This window comes from Monodon monoceros, unplaced genomic scaffold (assembly GCF_005190385.1).
Source record: "Monodon monoceros isolate NGI ecotype Baffin Bay Population unplaced genomic scaffold, NGI_Narwhal_1 Super_Scaffold_18, whole genome shotgun sequence".
In the NCBI taxonomy this organism is placed as follows: Eukaryota; Metazoa; Chordata; class Mammalia; order Artiodactyla; family Monodontidae; genus Monodon; species Monodon monoceros.
In genome coordinates this window covers 64957313-64974282 of record NW_021703774.1, presented here as the reverse complement: position 1 = coordinate 64974282, position 16970 = coordinate 64957313, and the positions used below count along the sequence as shown (strand labels likewise).

General features: G+C 49.1%; 1 protein-coding gene across 1 annotated transcript in view; it reads right to left on the bottom strand.

Annotated features, from left to right (window-relative positions):
* Positions 1–475: 475 nt before the first annotated feature.
* The window catches only part of OLFML2B (olfactomedin like 2B), a 41492-nt gene continuing 24997 nt past the window's right edge, over positions 476–16970 (bottom strand). Inside the window, exons 6-8 of the mRNA XM_029229582.1 lie at positions 15387–15923; positions 2103–2279; positions 476–1553 (exon numbers count right to left, since the gene is read on the bottom strand). Coding sequence (XP_029085415.1) covers positions 952–1553; positions 2103–2279; positions 15387–15923 — 1316 coding nt within the window. The 3' untranslated portion in view covers positions 476–951. The remainder of the gene's footprint in view (positions 1554–2102; positions 2280–15386; positions 15924–16970) is intronic.

The window sequence follows — 16970 nt, the reverse complement described above, 5'->3', positions numbered from 1 at the left end:
CTGAAGGTGAACATTCAGGATGAGGCAGAGGAGAGGATTATGGGGAGGGGAAAGATTGATTGATGGATTGTAAGCTTCTTAAGAAGTATAGGGTCAAGGTCACACTCAGCTTTGTATCTTCAACAGTGCCAACCACCAGACCACACGGAGGAGGACTAAGGAATGAACAGGTTCCCATATCTTGGTTAATGACTAGAAAAAAGCAGAACAGCGCAAGGAAGCTGGTGTGACAGTGGAAGAGACAGGAAGGGATCAATGCCCCCCAATTAAAGTGAGTGTAGGGGTCAGCTCATTCCAAATCTCTAACACCCGCTTTCCTGCCGCCACAAGGAAGCCCTCATTAGGAGGGGAGAGGAGCTGCCTGGGGCAGCTCATCATGAGGGTATTTCTATGCAACACAGATCTCATCTCCTTCCGGGGGAGGGATCTAACCCTGCCAGTCATATCAGTGCTAAACAAAAACGCACTGGGGGGGTGACTTTAAATTTCTTCTTTATTAAAAAAAAAGCATTTATTTCTGGGTTTCTAGAAAAACTTCTCTAACACATAAAACAGTTTTTCCATCCCCTTAGCACTTCTTTCTTGCCTCCTTCACTCCTGCTTCTGGTGCCAGCTGCCTGCAAGACCCAGATGAAGAAATCTTCTCAGATCGAGATGTGGGAGCTGGAGGGGGTTGAGGGTTTGAAGGAAGGTGGTTACTGGTCAAAAGGAGAAGTTCATTCGCACAAAAATATAAACCATGGAGGATGAGACCAGCACATACACATATGGATTGATCTACAATCCGTATAAAAAAAATAGACCCAAATTGTCATTTTACATTGGCAATATTATACAAAATAATATATATTTTTTAAACAACACACACCCACACACACACACACACACACACACACACACACACAAGGTGCCAGTAGCCCCTCTGCACTTCTGCTTCTGGGGACAGGAGTGTCAGTAGGCAAAGACGACATGGTAGGTGACCTGGTGGCCATTGTCCCAGGCGTAGAGCAGGCGGTCCTTGGGGTTGTAGTCTATCTGGGTGATGTAGGAATACTCATTCTCGAACAGCAGCCTGGGGATGATCTGCGTGTTGGTGTGGGTGTCAAAGGCGTAGGAGATGTTGGCATTGCGCTGGTTGTAGCTGTCCACGGCGTACAGCACCCCACAGATGACGAAGCAGTTGCCGTAGAAGTTCCGCCGGAGCCCCGTGCGCCACGTGGTCTCCTTGTGTGTGCTCAGGTCCACGGCGTTGAGCTTGCTCAGGACGATGACCTCCTGGCTGAAGCCCTCGTCGTCCAGGGCCGGGTAGATGAGCCACAGGCCATTCTCATCCACAGCAAAGTCCACGTCCGAGTGGCCTTGCCACCTCCAGGGCGTGGCCTCCTCATAGGCCACGTCATGGAGCATGGCCCAGGCAGCCACATAGCGCTGCTTCAGGTCATACTTGATGATGTTGCGGGTGAAGGCCCGGTTGTAGTAGAAGGCACCATTGTACACCACGTGGCCCGTGCCGATCCAGCTGTAGGGGAGCTTGTAGGAATTGCTCCAGCGACCTGTGGGCAGTGAGAAGGCAGAAGGCTTGAGGGCAACGGTGCAGAGACAACCTGTCAGGCAGGGAGGGGGCAGCCCAGAGAGATGGGACGTGCCATTGGCTTGAGGTCTGGAGCCCACAGTTTGTGTCTTGGTTCTGCCACTTTCTAGTTCTGTATAGCATCCTCGTCTGTCATTTAGAAATAACGATTTCCACTCCCCTCGCTGAGCTGTTTCAAGGATCCAGAGGGCTAATGTACGTGAGCGTGGTTTGTAAACTGTCAAGGGCCATGGGAAAGGGAGGATGTATCACTACTGTTTTCTGGACCAGACTCCAGGTTGTCCCATGTCCCAGGGACTGGGAAGGAGGGGCAGGGCTGAGAGATGAGAGAGCAGAGAATGTGAGGGAGTGTGGAAGAGGGACATCCTGCTACCAGAGAAGGTCCTTTTACCATCAGAAGAAGGCGTTGCCCTTCTTGTCCACTGTCTCCACCCTAAGAGAGCTGGCCATGACTAAAACAGAGGACAGTGGGGAAGGAGGAGCCCCCCTAAGGTGGACCCATATCACGTACCTTGTTTGAAGTTCTCCAGGTTCCGGAACTCTACCAGGGTGTTGCCATAGTAATAATTGGTTACGTAAATCCGCTCATCTTTGGCCAGGGGGTCCTTCATCCAGGCCCCTTCGTTCCGCCCGTATGTGTTCTGCGTGGTTGGCCCCGTGATTGTGGAGAGGGTGTCCTTGCACCTTCCTGATGGAGGAGAGGTGGATGGAGAGGTTGGGATGATTGAAGAACGCCCCGCCCCTAAAACCCTTGCCGGCTCTGCCACCTGGAGTCTGAACTCCTCGGCAGGCTTCTACGGCCCTGTATAGCCAACCTGACGCCAGACATTTTCTCAGCATCATCCCCTGCTATTCCTCTCATCTATCCTATATTCTACTCCTATGAAGCCATCTACTGTCACCATCCTGGGCCACTTTCATGCCACCATGCTTTGCTCTGGCTGTCCTCTTACTTCTCAATCCTACAAACCCATCCCTCAAGGAGCTAAGCTCCAATGCCCTTTTCTGACACCACATCCTCCTCTGAAAAACCATTCTAGCCTTTTACTGGATTCCATCCTGCTCCCATAGTACTGTGAATGTACCTCTCTTACAGGACATGTCATCTTATATCTCAGCAGTGTTTGTGCATATCTCTCCTGATTCAAAGCCACCCCCATCCAGAGCATAAGCCCCACGGAGCAGGGTCTGTGGCTTTCCTCTTTGTGTCCTCAGTCCTCAGAATACACAGTGTCTGGCAGGCCACAGGCACTGAGCAGATGTTCTGAAACTTGGATGAATACACGGCAGCATGAGAAGTGTGACCAGAGGAGAGGACTTTACAGGTATGACCAGGAACGTGGAGCTTCACCAGCCACTGAGCTACCCCAAGGGGCTTGGCCCAGGCCACCAGCAGAGACCAGCCCTGACTGTGCAGTGTACGTCACGTCCCTGAGGCCCACCTTCTGGGTCCTAGAGAGCTGTCCTCAAGCCTGTGCCTCTGTGGGTAGGATGCCAGGGCCCCCTTCTGGGAAATTGGAGGGGCCGGGGACCAAGTTCCCACATAAGGAGTTTACTCTGGCTGTAGGAGACTCCTTCAAAGGTCAAGTCTGCTTTAAGGGGACAGGAACTCTGCAATGCCATCCTGAGTGACTCTTTGGAGAGACCTGGTGCCCATGAGAGGCCCTAAAAGACCACTAGAACCACGCTGGGTTCTAAATCAAGTTGAAAGCCTGCTTGCATGCTTACTATGCAGTATTATTATTGAACACGGCCCTGAATGATCCTGAAATAACATGTGACTACAGAGAGCACGTGCTCTTTTTGTCTCTGCAATAGTGGGTTATGAAGGAGATGGGAAGAGGACAATGGAGGGGGCAGTGGGAGAAGCAGATTAATCCAGGCTTTACCACTTCCTCCTACTCTTCCTGGCAGCTGGGACCCGCAGAATACCCCCCCACTGCCATCAAGACTGGTGCACAGATGGGCGACGGTGATGAGAGTAACTTGTCCCTGACAGTCACATGGAACCAAAGAGTAAGGGGCTACAATTCAGGTTCAGGGTTCTCTAAACTCCAGGCCACGCCCACTTCCAAATTGTTGCAGTCTGTTCTATCCGTTCTGCTCCCCCATAGCGGTCTGAGCTGGCAGGACAGGGCAGGCGCTGTGCCCTTGGCCCCGGGCCTGGGGCAGCCAGGCGTCTGAAAGAAGGATAAACATTGTTTCTCAGGCAGGGCCCACAGTTGGGTGCAATTGGCAGGGCTCAGGCATCTCCGTGTGGGGTTTATTAGGTCCTGGTCCGACAGAGAGGAGAGGGTTTTGGCCTCTGTAAGACAAACAACAGAGCCTACCAGCCAAAGCCTCATTCCCCCACATCTGAGTTCATCTGCTCGAGACAATAAAATAGATGGCTCTGGCTGAGCCCAGGCAACAGAGGTCTGATGGAAAATATCTCATTCCCTGGCGCTGAGCAGGGCCCTGGCTTGCCAGTGGAGAAGCTGTGCTTCCTTAGAACTGAGGTGAGCCCTAGCGTGCCATCCCCAGGGAGGGGCATTTTTATGTGCCCCCTTCCCCTGGAAAAGCCCAGTGAAGACATCGACTCCCTGTCTGAGAGGCAGCCCCCCACCCATGCCCAGAGCCCCACAAAGGGCTGTGCAAGGCCAGGGGTTTCTGCCATGGCTATGCCACCTCCCTGCCCAGATATGGAAACTGCAGATGAGCTCCTGGAAGCCAGGACTCATCTAACTTTTGATGTAACGCATTGCCCCAGGCAGCCCCCCCCCAAATCCCTGCAGGGTCCTGTCTCAGCGCTAAGGCTCTGCAATGAGAGGGGCTTAATGTGAGGCTATAGAACGTGCCCCGGGTTTGCAGACAGAGGCCTGACATTGGTCTTCGCCCTGCTACTGACTCCAAAGTCTGTGTTTCTTTTAAAAGGTCACAAAGCTTTAATTTCTTCCACAGTAAAACGAGTATAATATATGCCCTACCTACTTGACAAGAGCGCTTGGAGAATGCACTCTGATGATGGTATGGTAGGCTGAATCATGGCTTCCAAAGGTAACCAGGTCCTAATCCCTGGAACCTGTGAAGGTGACCTTATATGGCAAAAGAGACTATGTTGCGATAGGGGGACTATCTTGTATTATCCAGGTGGGTCCTAACTGCAATCACAAGTATCCTCATGACAGGGAGGCAGAGGGAGATTTGACTACAGAAGAGGAGGCAACCTGATGATGGAAGTGATGAGGCCACAAGCCAAGGAATGCTGGCAGCCACCTGAAGCTAGAAAAGGCCAAGAAATGGACTATCTCTTGGAGTTTCAGGAAGGAACCAGCCTTCTGACACCTTGACTTTAGTCCTATAAGACTCACTTCAGCCTTCAGGCCTCCAGAACTGTTAGAGAATAAATTTCTATTGTTTAAGCCATTAAGTTTGTGGTAATTTGTTACAGGAGGCATAGGAAACTAATACAGATGGAGTCAGCTTCTGGCATCTTTATTTCTGTAGGAAGAGGGGAGTCCCAGCTTACAGCTTCAAAGTCCTGATACCCAGGACCTCAGGCTGTATCTCCACATGCCCTCAGAGCAAATGCCGGCAGCCTACAGGGTGGTCCAGCACAGGCAGGAACAGTGGGACAGACAAGTGTGGTTTTGAGAGCATTTGAAGACAGGTTCAAGGGAGATCAGTAAACCATGAGGCCCAGACCCAGGTCTGAGAATCTGGGGCCATTCAGATGCTCCCACCCTTGGCAGCAAACTATCAGCCTTGGAGAGAAGATGCAGCCTGTCTACTCCTCTTCAAGGGTAATGAGAGAAGGGAGGGAGATAGTTCGAAGGCACTGAAGAGAAAAGAGAGTGCTGCCTGCAACTCATCTTAGAAGTGTTCCCCCGAAGCATGGTGACGGGGAACACCTCCTAAGCCGTCTCTATGTATTAACTCATTTAGTCATCGATAGTCCTGGGAGACAGTTGGCCCTGCATCAAAGGTCCCCGGGGTCTGAAAAGTAGGGGCTCTTCCTCTCGGCATATAAACCTGCTCAAATCTTGCCATCTAACGCAAAGAAATCAGCAAACAAGAGGCTCCCGTGCCCTCTGGGGCTCTCCAGTGTTCACGCAGCAGGCCTCTCCTGCAGGGTGCAGGGGAGCCCACACACTCCTCAACTCCTCCCCTGATGGCCGCCTTAAATGCTTACACCCTGTCCATCAGGGATGCTCTCTGGTCTTTTTATTCTAGTCAAGCCTGTCTTCTGTCTGAAACCCCCGCCCACCTCCCCCCCCCTCCCTCGCTCACTGGGCTTTCACACCCCACTCTCCTGGTCCCCGCTCACCCCCTGGTCATACTGCCTCTGGCTGGTTCTCTTTTCTGCCCACCTTTCAGATGTTATCCCTTAGAGCCCCACTTTTAGCCCCTTATCTTCTTGTTCTTCCTGTGTTCCCTGGACCCACTCAGCTCTTATACAGCCCGGCGTTTGTTTCTGAGCACCAGACATCCAACCCCTACTAGACATTTCTCTCCTGTGTGTCCTCCTGATTCCTCAGACTTAATGGATTAAAAATGGAATTCATCTGGGGGCTTCCCTGGTGGCGCAGTGGTTGAGAGTCCGCCTGCTGATGCAGGGGACGCGGGTTCGTGCCCCGGTCCAGGAAGATCCCACATGCCGCGGAGCGGCTGGGCCCGTGAGCCATGGCCGCTGAGCCTGCGCGTCCGGAGCCTGTGCTCCGCAACGGGAGAGGCCACAACAGTGAGAGGCCCGCGTACCGCAAAAAAAAAAAAAAAAAAAAAAATGGAATTCATCTGCTTCAATTCACAGCCTGTTCCTCCTGTACTTCCTGTCCTGGAGAAAGGCATGGCACACCGTTAACCAAGCCACGAGCCTTGTGGTCCTCCCTGATGTCCCCCTCTCTTCCACCGCACACCCATTGGTCGCTGTCTCCCACCTCTTCATCTCTCTGCCCTTTCCCTCCACCTCTGCAGCATTGGCTATGCCCAGTGAACACAGGTGGACCCACTTCACGTGGGAGTCCAGCGAGACTCAAAGTGAAGACAAGGCAGGTGTGTTGTCCCTATGACTGAGTAAGTGGGGCCCGACAGCCCCAGAGGCCACAATTTCCATTTGAACAGAACTTGTTTTGAACGCAGAAAGAAGGCAGTCGTATTCTAAGAAGCATAAATAACCAAATAACCCTATCATATTCTTTCTTACTTGTGTTATTTCCTCATATTAGCCAACAACTCATGCTGAAAATGACATAGAAAAGGGAAAGATAGGGCAACTCACAGTCCCTTTTCTTTTTAGTCTTCCTTACTCAGTAAGGCAAAAGTAGGGAGTGTACAAAAGCTGGTGAATTAAGAAGTGAAACAGAAACAGATGAGTTAAGTTTTGTGTAAGTGTTTCCACTGGTCTGCTAGGCACAAAATGCATACGAATATAGGAGCCGTGAAATACCAACTGTCATTTTGGTGGATTCCACATGAGTTAAATAATCTGACCTTTGCATTGAAAGCTAGCAGTGCACAATATGATAAAATTCATGCTATTCAAGTTTTCCTTTTTTTTCTTTTTGCGGTACACGGGCCTCTCACCGCTGTGGCCGCGCAGGCCCAGCAGCCACGGCCCACGGGCCTAGCCGCCCCGCGGCACGCGGGATCCTCCCAGACCAGGGCACGAACCCGCGTCCCCCGCGTCGGCAGGCGGACTCCCAACCACTGCGCCACCAGGGAAGCCCTCAAGTTTTTAATATTCCTTTACTTACAATCGCATGAAATCCAAAGGAAAAAACCAAGTGAGAGAGAGAGAGGCCAGAGAAGAAAGGAAACAGCTTTATACTGACTACCTTCAATGGCACTTTTCTCCTGCTCTTTGAACGAGGGGCTCTATGTTCTCATTTTGCCCTGGGCTCTACAAAATGCATAGCTGGCCCTGACCAAACTGGTTCACTCCCGGGGCTCTTGCGGCTCTGGTCCTTCTCACTGCAGTGCTACCTTCGTTCCTGGCTGTTTTTTCCTCATCCCTCAAGACAGCTAGGTCAGCTTCTTTTTTCAGAAGAGAGTGTCTCTGACCCCAAAGCACCCATGCATTCACTCACCACCCGGAGTTGAAACGGTGTTTATGTGTCTCATATACAAGCTTGTGGCAACTCCAGGTCAGGGATGCTGCCTCACCTGCCTTTGCACGACCAACGCCTACAGAACCTGCGCATCACCAGCACCCAGTACTTTCCTTAAATTGACAGATCTGAATGTCGTCCCCCGGCTTAGAACCTTCTGTACCACTTTTAGATATAAGTCCCAACGTCCCATTCCCTTCATCAGCAGGCTCCTCTCCCGTATGTTGCCCTGTGAATGCCAGGGCGATGGGCGTTCTTTAATCCCCCTGACCTCCCACCCCCCATGCCCGCACAGGCTCATGCGGTCAGCTCTGCCCTGGGGACCACACTCAGAAATGGAGCTCCACCCTCAGAGCCAAAGACAGTCTCCACTGGACTGCATACCTTGCCGCTTGCCAGCCCTGGCCACTTTAGTCGCCCGTATCCCCCTCACGGTGACCCCTCTGCAGACGTAACCAGAGCTCACCCCCTTTCACAGCCAGCACGGCGTGGGGCTGAGTGAATTAGGAGTGGACGCTTCATCCTTGCAGAGAGGCACAGACTTCATTCCTTATCCATTTACAAGGAACGTCTCCACTTTCTCGCCTTGTTTCTAGGGCCAGCGGCCTCTGTGTTCTGACTGAAGTTTCTCGTGGTTTCAGGGGGCTGGTGAGGTGCCCCAACAAAGAGACTGAGAGCAGAGTGTGTCTGTGGAGTTGGGGGTTGGGAAAGCTGCCTGTCAAGTGACTGAGGGCAGCCAACTGGGACACTTCTTGGTCCCGAGGCTGGGTGCCGTGGAGGATCTGGCTAGCCCTGCCCCTGTCCGTGTCAGCACCAGGCTGCCTCGGACCAGGCCCGCTGACATGTGGCAGGCCGGCTGGCTGTCTCGCGCCCACAGCCTGTGGCTGGCCAGGCCTCGGGGATTGTTAAGGTGGTATACTTTGTGAAGGAGACAGTCTTTAGCCAATCATATGGCCTAGGTTCGACCATGAGGCAGGCTCTCTGGTAGTGCTGTCGTCCTGACTGTCCTCTTTGTCTGCTCCTTTCCACTCCCAACCCCCACCCCAAAGCAGCCTCTTCTAAAACGTGCAGCAGGAGTTGCAGTCCTTAAAGTACGGGATTCTGCAAAGCCTTGGCAACGTGGCACGTGTCCTCTTCGTCTGCAGTAGGCTGAGCAGACCTCTCCCAGACACTGAGGATGGTGACCGCTCCTGTCCCGTCCCTTCCCTTCCCGAGCCCCGGCTCCCGTCACTGACGGCATTTTTCCTCTCCTGTCCTAGAGCTACTATGCTTTGGCCAAAAGTTAATTCCAATTTGCTTGTTTTGGAATTTCTGAGAGTTTGACAATTCCCCTGAGGAAAATGGTGGACCTTTTAGGGTATTACAAAACCAGGTTTAGAAACCATGGGATAGGATATTCCTTTTAAAAGCAGCCCCATTTAAAAGCACTCAGACAGCTCAAAGTCAAAATTGCCAGGCTCAGTAAACAGCAAGCAACCTTTCACAGGCAACAAATCAGTGGCCTGTGCTGGTTTCAGCCAAATGATTTTTATTTAAATGATGACCACGTGTAGTCCTACTTGGCCAGGCACAGGCAGGCAGGAGGTCTGCAGAGAAGGTTCCAGAAAAGAACTCCCATCCACACTAACAGCAGCCTGAGAGAAGCACCTGACAGTGATACATGATTAAAAGTGATTCCTGAAAAAACTTGCCAAGACTCCACATTGCCTAAACAGCCACCCTTCTCTCTGTGCCACCCCCTCTTTTCATCCCTTGGTATTTGAAGAAGCCCTTATATCTGTGTCCACGTCCCTGTGTTTTTTTTCTACAGTAGACATAAAAGGAAAGAACTTCAGCTCTTTTGAAAAACCCTACAGGCCAGTCTTTAAGCAGAAGCTTACATCCTCTGTGTAAGACGGATGAATGGATAAAGAAGATGTGGTACGTACAGACAATGGAATATTACTCAGCCACTAAAAGGAATGAAATAATGCTATCTGCAGCAACACGGATGAACCTGGAGATTATCATGCTAAGTGAAATAGTGAAATAAGTCAGACAGAGAAAGACAAATATCATATGATATCGCTTATATGCGGAATCTAAAAAAAAAAGGATACAAATGAACTTATTTACAAAATAGAAACAGACTCACAGAGAATGAACTTATGGTTATCAGGGTGGAAGGTTGTGGGGAGGGATAAATTGGGAGTTTGGGATTGACGTGTACACACTGCTCTATTTAAAATAGATAACCATATATGACAAACCCTCAACCAACGTTGTCCTCAATGGTGAAAAACTGAAAGCATTTCCACTAAGATCAGGAACAAGACAAGGCTGCCCACTCTCACCACTCTTATTCAACATAGTTTTGGAAGTTTTAGCCACAGCAATCAGAGAAGAAAAGGAAATAAAAGGAATCCATATCGGAAAAGAAGAAGTAAAGCTGTCACTGTTTGCAGATGACATGATACTATACACAGAGAATCCTAAAGATGCTACCAGAAAACTATTAGAGCTTATCAATGAATTTGGTAAAGTAGCAGGAGACAAAATTAATGCACAGAAATATCTGGCATTCCTATACACTAATGATGAAAAATCTGAAAGTGAAATCAAGAAAACACTCCCATTTACCACTGCAACATAAAGAATAAAATATCAAGGAATAAACCTACCTAAGGAGACAAAAGACCTGTATGCAGAAAATTATAAGACATTGATGAAAGAAATTAAAGATGATACAAATAGATGGAGAGATATACCATGTTCTTGGATTGGAAGAATCAACATTGTGAAAAGGACTCTACTACCCAAAGCAATCTACAGATTCAATGCAATCCCTATCAAACTACCACTGGCATTTTTCACAGAACTAGAACAAAAAACTTCACAATTTGTATGGAAACACAAAAGACCCCGAATAGCCAAAGCAATCTTGAGAAAGAAAAACAGAGCTGGAGGAATCAGCCTCCTGGACTTCAGACTATACTACAAAGCTACAGTAATCAAGGCAGTATGGTACTGGCACAAAAACAGACATACAGATCAATGGAACAGGATAGAAAGCCCAGAGATAAACCCACGCACATATGGGCACCTTATCTTTGATAAAGGAGGCAGGAATGTACAGTGGAGAAAAGAGAGCCTCTTCAATAAGTGGTGCTGGGAAAACTGGACAGGTGCATGTAAAAGTATGAGATTAGATCACTCCCTAACACCATACACAATAATAAGCTCAAAATGGATTAAAGACCTAAATGTAAGGCCAGAAACTATCAAACTCTTAGAGGAAAATATAGGCGGAACACTCTATGCCATAAATCACAGCAAGATCCTTTTTGACCCACCTCCTAGAGAAATGGAAATAAAAACAAAAATAAACAAATGGGACCTAATGAAACTTCAAAGCTTTTGCACAGCAAAGGAAACCATAAACAAGACCAAAAGATAACCCTCAGAATGGGAGAAAATATTTGCAAATGAAGCAACTGACAAAGGATTAATCTCTAAAACTTACAAGCAGGTCATGCAGCTCAATAACAAAAAAACAAACAACCCAATCCAAAAATGGGCAGAAGACCTAAATAGACATTTCTCCAAAGAAGATATACAGATTACCAACAAACACATGAAAGAATGCTCAACATCATTAATCATTAGAGAAATGCAAATCAAAACTACAATGAGGGCTTCCCTGGTGGCACAGTGGTTGAGAGTCCACCTGCCGATGCAGGGGACGTGGGTTCATGCCCCGGTCCAGGAAGATCCCACATGCCGTGGAGCGGCTGGGCCCGTGAGCCATGGCCGCTGAGTCTGCGCGTCCAGAGCCTGTGCTCCGCAATGGGAGAGGCCACAACGGTGAGAGGCCCGTGTACCGCAAAAAAAAACACACACAAAAAAAAACTACAATGAGATATCATCTCACACCGGTCAGAATGGCCATCATCAAAAAATCTAGAAACAATAAATGCTGGAGAGGGTGTGGAGAAAAGGGAACACTCTTGCACTGCTGGTGGGAATGTGAATTGGTACAGCCACTATGGAGAACAGTATGGAGGTTCCTTAAAAAACTACAAATAGAACTACCGTATGACCCAGCAATCCCACTACTGGGCATATACCCTAAGAAAACCATAATTCAAAAGGAGTCATGTACCAAAATGTTCATTGCAGCTCTATTTACAATAGCCAGGGGATGGAAGCAACCTAAGTGTCCATCATCAGATGAATGGATAAAGAAGATGTGGCACATATATACAATGGAATATTACTCAGCCATAAAAAGAAACAAAATGGAGTTATTTGTAGTGAGGTGGATGGACCTAGAGTCTGTCATCCAGAGTGAAGTAAGTCAGAAAGAGAAAGACAAATACCGTATGCTAACACATATACATGGAATCTAAGAAAACAAAAATGTCATGAAGAACCTAGGGGTAAGACAGGAATAAAGACACAGACCTACTAGAGACTGGACTTGAGGATATGGGGAGGGGGAAGTGTAAGCTGTGACAAAGTGAGAGAGTGGCATGGACATATATACACTACCAAACGTAAAATAGATAGCTAGTGGGAAGCAGCTGCATAGCACAGGGAGATCAGCTCGGTGCTTTGTGACCACCTGGAGGGGTGGGATAGGGAGGGTGGGAGGGAGGGAGATGCAAGAGGGAAGAGATATGGGAACATACGTAAATGTATAACTGATTCACTTTGTTATAAAGCAGAAACTAACACACCATTGTTAAGCCATTATACTCCAATAAAGATGTAAAAAATAATAATAAATAAATAAATAAAATAGATAACCAACAAGGACCTACAGTATAGCAGAGGGAACTCTGCTCAATATCCTGTAATAACCTAAATGGGAAAAGAATCTGAAAAAGAATAGATACATGTATATGTATAACGAAATAACTTTGCTGTACACCCGAAACTAACACAACATTGTTAATCAACTATAGTCCAATATAAAATAAAAATTAAAAAGAAAAAGAACCCCAGCTCTTCTGAAAAATCTTACAGGCCAGTCTTTAAGCAGAAGCTTACATCCTCTGTGACAATGTTATTCTGGTTGAACAGAATATTGAACAACAAGAGAAAATGTATCCCTGTCTCCCATTCCTACCACTAGGCAAATAGCGGCTAGGACACAGGGTTTCTCCTGTCTGGGCATCAGCATCTCAGTCAGGCTAAGGGAGGGGGTGGCGTCCTAAGAACCCCAGAAAGGTGCATGTCGGGAATTACACCAGAAAAGCCCACTGGTGGCAACACCCAGGGTAGGCAGGTGGATTGTGGAGACAGTGGAGAATTCCACCCCTGGCTAGGAAGTCGCCAAGGGAAGAGGCTTCCAGGCTGGCAAACACCATCGCTGAGGACATACAAGGCGTGCAGATGTACCCGTAGCCTGTCTTCACTGTTAGTATTCTATCCACCTGTGGAGGGATGGTGGCGGGCAGCTAAGTTTCTGGAGGAACCATCCCTCCTACTCAATTGGTGGTGCTATGGGGGCCCCCCCGGGAGCTCATTCCCATGGCAGAAGAGGAGATGGAGTGCTGGGCCCATGAGCATGGTCAAGGATGCACAGAGCCAGTTTGGAACTGGGAACCTCTGCTCAGACCCTGGGGCATTCTACAGAAATTGAGCAGGACCCGTAGCTTCAGAATTGATTATCCATGCAGTGAGGAATGGACCTTTTCTACTCTATGGTCAGCTTGCTCCCGTCATGGAAGCAAAAGAAAGGAAAAGAAAAATATTCTCTCCTCCCACCCCGACCTCTGTGGCTCAAGAACTGTCTTCTTGCTTAGCTTCCTCCAGGCCAAGGTTCATGAGATTTTGCCCTGGGGTCCATTTGGTTATTTCCTTGCCATTATTCTGGGATTTTTCACCCAATAGGAACCCCTTGCTATACCATGGCCTGATAAACTTACTGCAGAAAACCACAGAATATAAAGGAGAAAGCAGTCTTTAGCAAATTTCTAATTTCTGAGACCCAGACGGGCAGAGATGTGGCCAAGGTCACACAGCTGTCAGCGGCAGAGACCAGGCTATAACAAGGTGTTTGGCTCCTGGCAGGTCCTCCTTCCGCCATCTGTCTGGCGTAGCTGGCACCTTGTTCTGAGGAGGAATTAGGAAAGAGGCTGCCAAGGGAGCAGAAAATGGGAGGAAGGGAAAGACAGGTATAAGGCAAATCACGTCTTCCGTCAAATCAAGTATATTTTTAATGAAATTATTATTCAATCGTGTTATTTCTCAATCACTATGGATGGTGACGTAATGAAAGTTTGGTTTAGCTCTTGTTGGAAGAGACATATGTAGCCAGGTCTCATTTCCTTTTCTAGTTGTTCCTTGCCCCCCCTCCCCGCTGCCCCCCGACATCACACACACACACTTTCACAGTTTACTGTTCTCAGAGTCATCTTGTGGACATGGAGCTCCCAGGCACAGAACAGGGCTGTATTCTCTGTGCTTCTGGAACATACCCTGCTCCTTTAGACCTAACAGTCAGAAGACTTCTCTACTTAGAAAACTCCTGTTTGGGCTTCCCTGGTGGCGCAGTGGTTGAGAATCTGCCTGCCAATGCAGGGGACATGGGTTCGAGCCCTGGTCTGGGAGGATCCCACATGCCGTGGAGCAACTAGGCCCGTGAGCCACAGCTACCGAGCCTGCGCATCTGGAGCTTGTGCTCCACAACAAGGGAGGCCGCGACAGTGAGAGGCCCGCGCACTGCGATGAAGAGTGGCCCCTGCTGGCCGCACCTAGAGAAAGCCCTCGCACAGAAACGAAGACCCAACACAGCCATAAATAAATAAATAAATAAATAAATAAATAAATAAATAAATAAAAAAGAAAACTCCTATTCATCCTTCAAAACCCAGTTCAAAGGATACCTCCTTAGAAAAGCTTCCCCAGCCTTCTTAGCAGCCAGGCCAAGCTGCTGCTCCCTCTTTCATGTCTCTGTTTCTCCATTCCTCTGTTACAGCATTTATCACATGATGCCACAGTGTTTCCATGCTTTCTAAGGCTGAGAGCTCATGAGATTTTCCCCTGGGGCCCACTGCACTGGTTATTCCCCTGTTCCCATTCTTATTATTCTGGGATCCCTCTGCCCACATAAGAATCTATTGTTAGTTCATGGCCTGGTACTGCAGAAAACTTAGCCATCATTAAATAACCAAATACCCAATACCCATCACAAAGCCTAGTACACCAGCACTTGACAAATGTTTATAAAATTTATTAATGAAGCTGAGATCTTGGCTCCATTAATTTACTTATATTTAATTTAATTAATTAATTTTTTTTTTTTTTTGCGGTACACAGGCCTCTCACTGTTGTGGCCTCTCCCGTTGCGGAGCACAGGCTCTGAACGCGCAGGCTCAGCGGCCACGGCTCACGGGCCCAGCTGCTCCGCGGCATGTGGGATCTTCCCGGACCAGGACACGAACCCGTGTCCCCTGCATCGGCAGGCGGACTCTCAACCACTGTGCCACCAGGGAAGCCCCAGTTTACTTATATTTTAGAAAGGAGTTTCCCACTCTTATCACCAGCACATTTTGAATACATAGACCCTAGATGTTAAAACTGATCATCGGCCAAGGCCTAGCTCCACTTGCCTTTCTTTATGAAGCATTTGGACCATCTGAATCCTCCCTCTCCTTTCAAGCCATTTCCAGGCTCTGCCCTTCACTTGAGCAGGAGACCCAAGCCAGGTAGAATGAACTCACCTATGACATTCCGTATGTCATCTTCTTCCTCGGGGCTCAGGGTGGGGCTAAGGGGGGCTGTGCCCTGCCCAGCAGTGGCATCTTTCCCCAGTGAGTCTGTCCTGACTGGTGGGGGAGGCACTGGGGCTGTATGCGTAGCCTCTACAAATGCATCCTCGGGAGCCACTGACGGAGGCGCTGAGGCTGGAGGTCGCTGGGTGGCTGTGTGGGCCACGGTCGTGGCTGGTACCTGAGTAAAAGGTTTAAGGAATGCCTCCCCGGTGGGTTCGGGAAACACTGAGGTGGTCTGGAGTGGTGTTGAGAATTTTTCAACTGAGGCAGAGAGAGTAGGGTCAGGGATGCTGGCAGCTGAGGTCGAGGCCTGCGGCTGTGCAGAAAGCAGGGCTGTGGTCTGAGTGCCAGCATCAGTTGTCACAGCAGCATTGTGATGGGTGGCTACTGGCCTCCGGGTGGCACTGGTCAGCAGGTGGTTGTGTCTCAGAAGCTGATCTTCAATCAGCAAATCCATTCCGTGTTCACCGCTGAAAAATTCGTCTTCTGGGAAACAAACACAGGTGCATTTGTGACTGGGGAGAGGAACTGGGGGCATGTGGCATGTGGCAGATTAATGAGGGTTTCTTTCCTCAACATGATGCCCTGATTTAGAGATAGAGCCCAGGTGGGATTTAGAAGAAGCAGGTGAAAAGGAGCACAGATGGAAGCATTTCCTCGAGGGTCTCTCTGAATAGTCTACTGCTATCCTCCACCTGCGACCCACGGGCCACCTAGAGGATGCACAGCCATGGGCTACAAAACCTGGGAGGAAGTTAGTCATTCATTCAGTAGGTATCTATGGAGCATGCACAAGAACAATGAGCAAAAAAAAGATCCTGCCCTCGCCAAGCTTCTATCTAGTGGTGGAGACACCAAACAATACACAGAGTGTACATTTGAAGGTACTATGAAAAAAAGTCTAGTAGGGTGAGGAGAAGGGAAGGGAAGAGAAACTTGCAGTAATGGATAAAGTAGTCAAGATGGGACTCAGTGGGATGGAGAGATGAGCAGAGGCTTGAAGGAGCGAGGGAGTTAGCCAAGCAGCTATCAGGGGAAGAGTATACTAGGGGGGAATAGCAGCAGTGCAAAGGCCCTGGGGCCAGAACATGTCTGCTGAGGCTGAGGAGCAGTGAGGTGGACAGAGGTCAGAGAGAACACGGGAGCCAAGTCATGTGGCATTTGGCTGTTGTGTTTGGACTTCAGTTTTGTTTTTTGTTTTTTTTTTTTTTTGGTACGCGGGCCTCTCCCGTTGTGGAGCACAGGCTCCGGATGCGCAGGCCCAGCAGCCATGGCTCACTGGCCCAGCTGCTCTGCGGCATGTGGGATCTTCCCGGACCGGGGCACGAACCCATGTCTCCTGCATCAGCAGGCGGACTCTCAACCACTGCGCCACCAGGGAAGCCCCTGGACTTCAGTTTTTATTCCAAGTGAAATGGGGCAGTCTGCAGGGTTTGGAGCAGAGAAGGAATGTGAGGAGGCAGAGATTTCTTAGGAAGGACACAAAGAGGTCTAACCACAAAAGACATAATTGGTCAATTGGATTTTATCTGC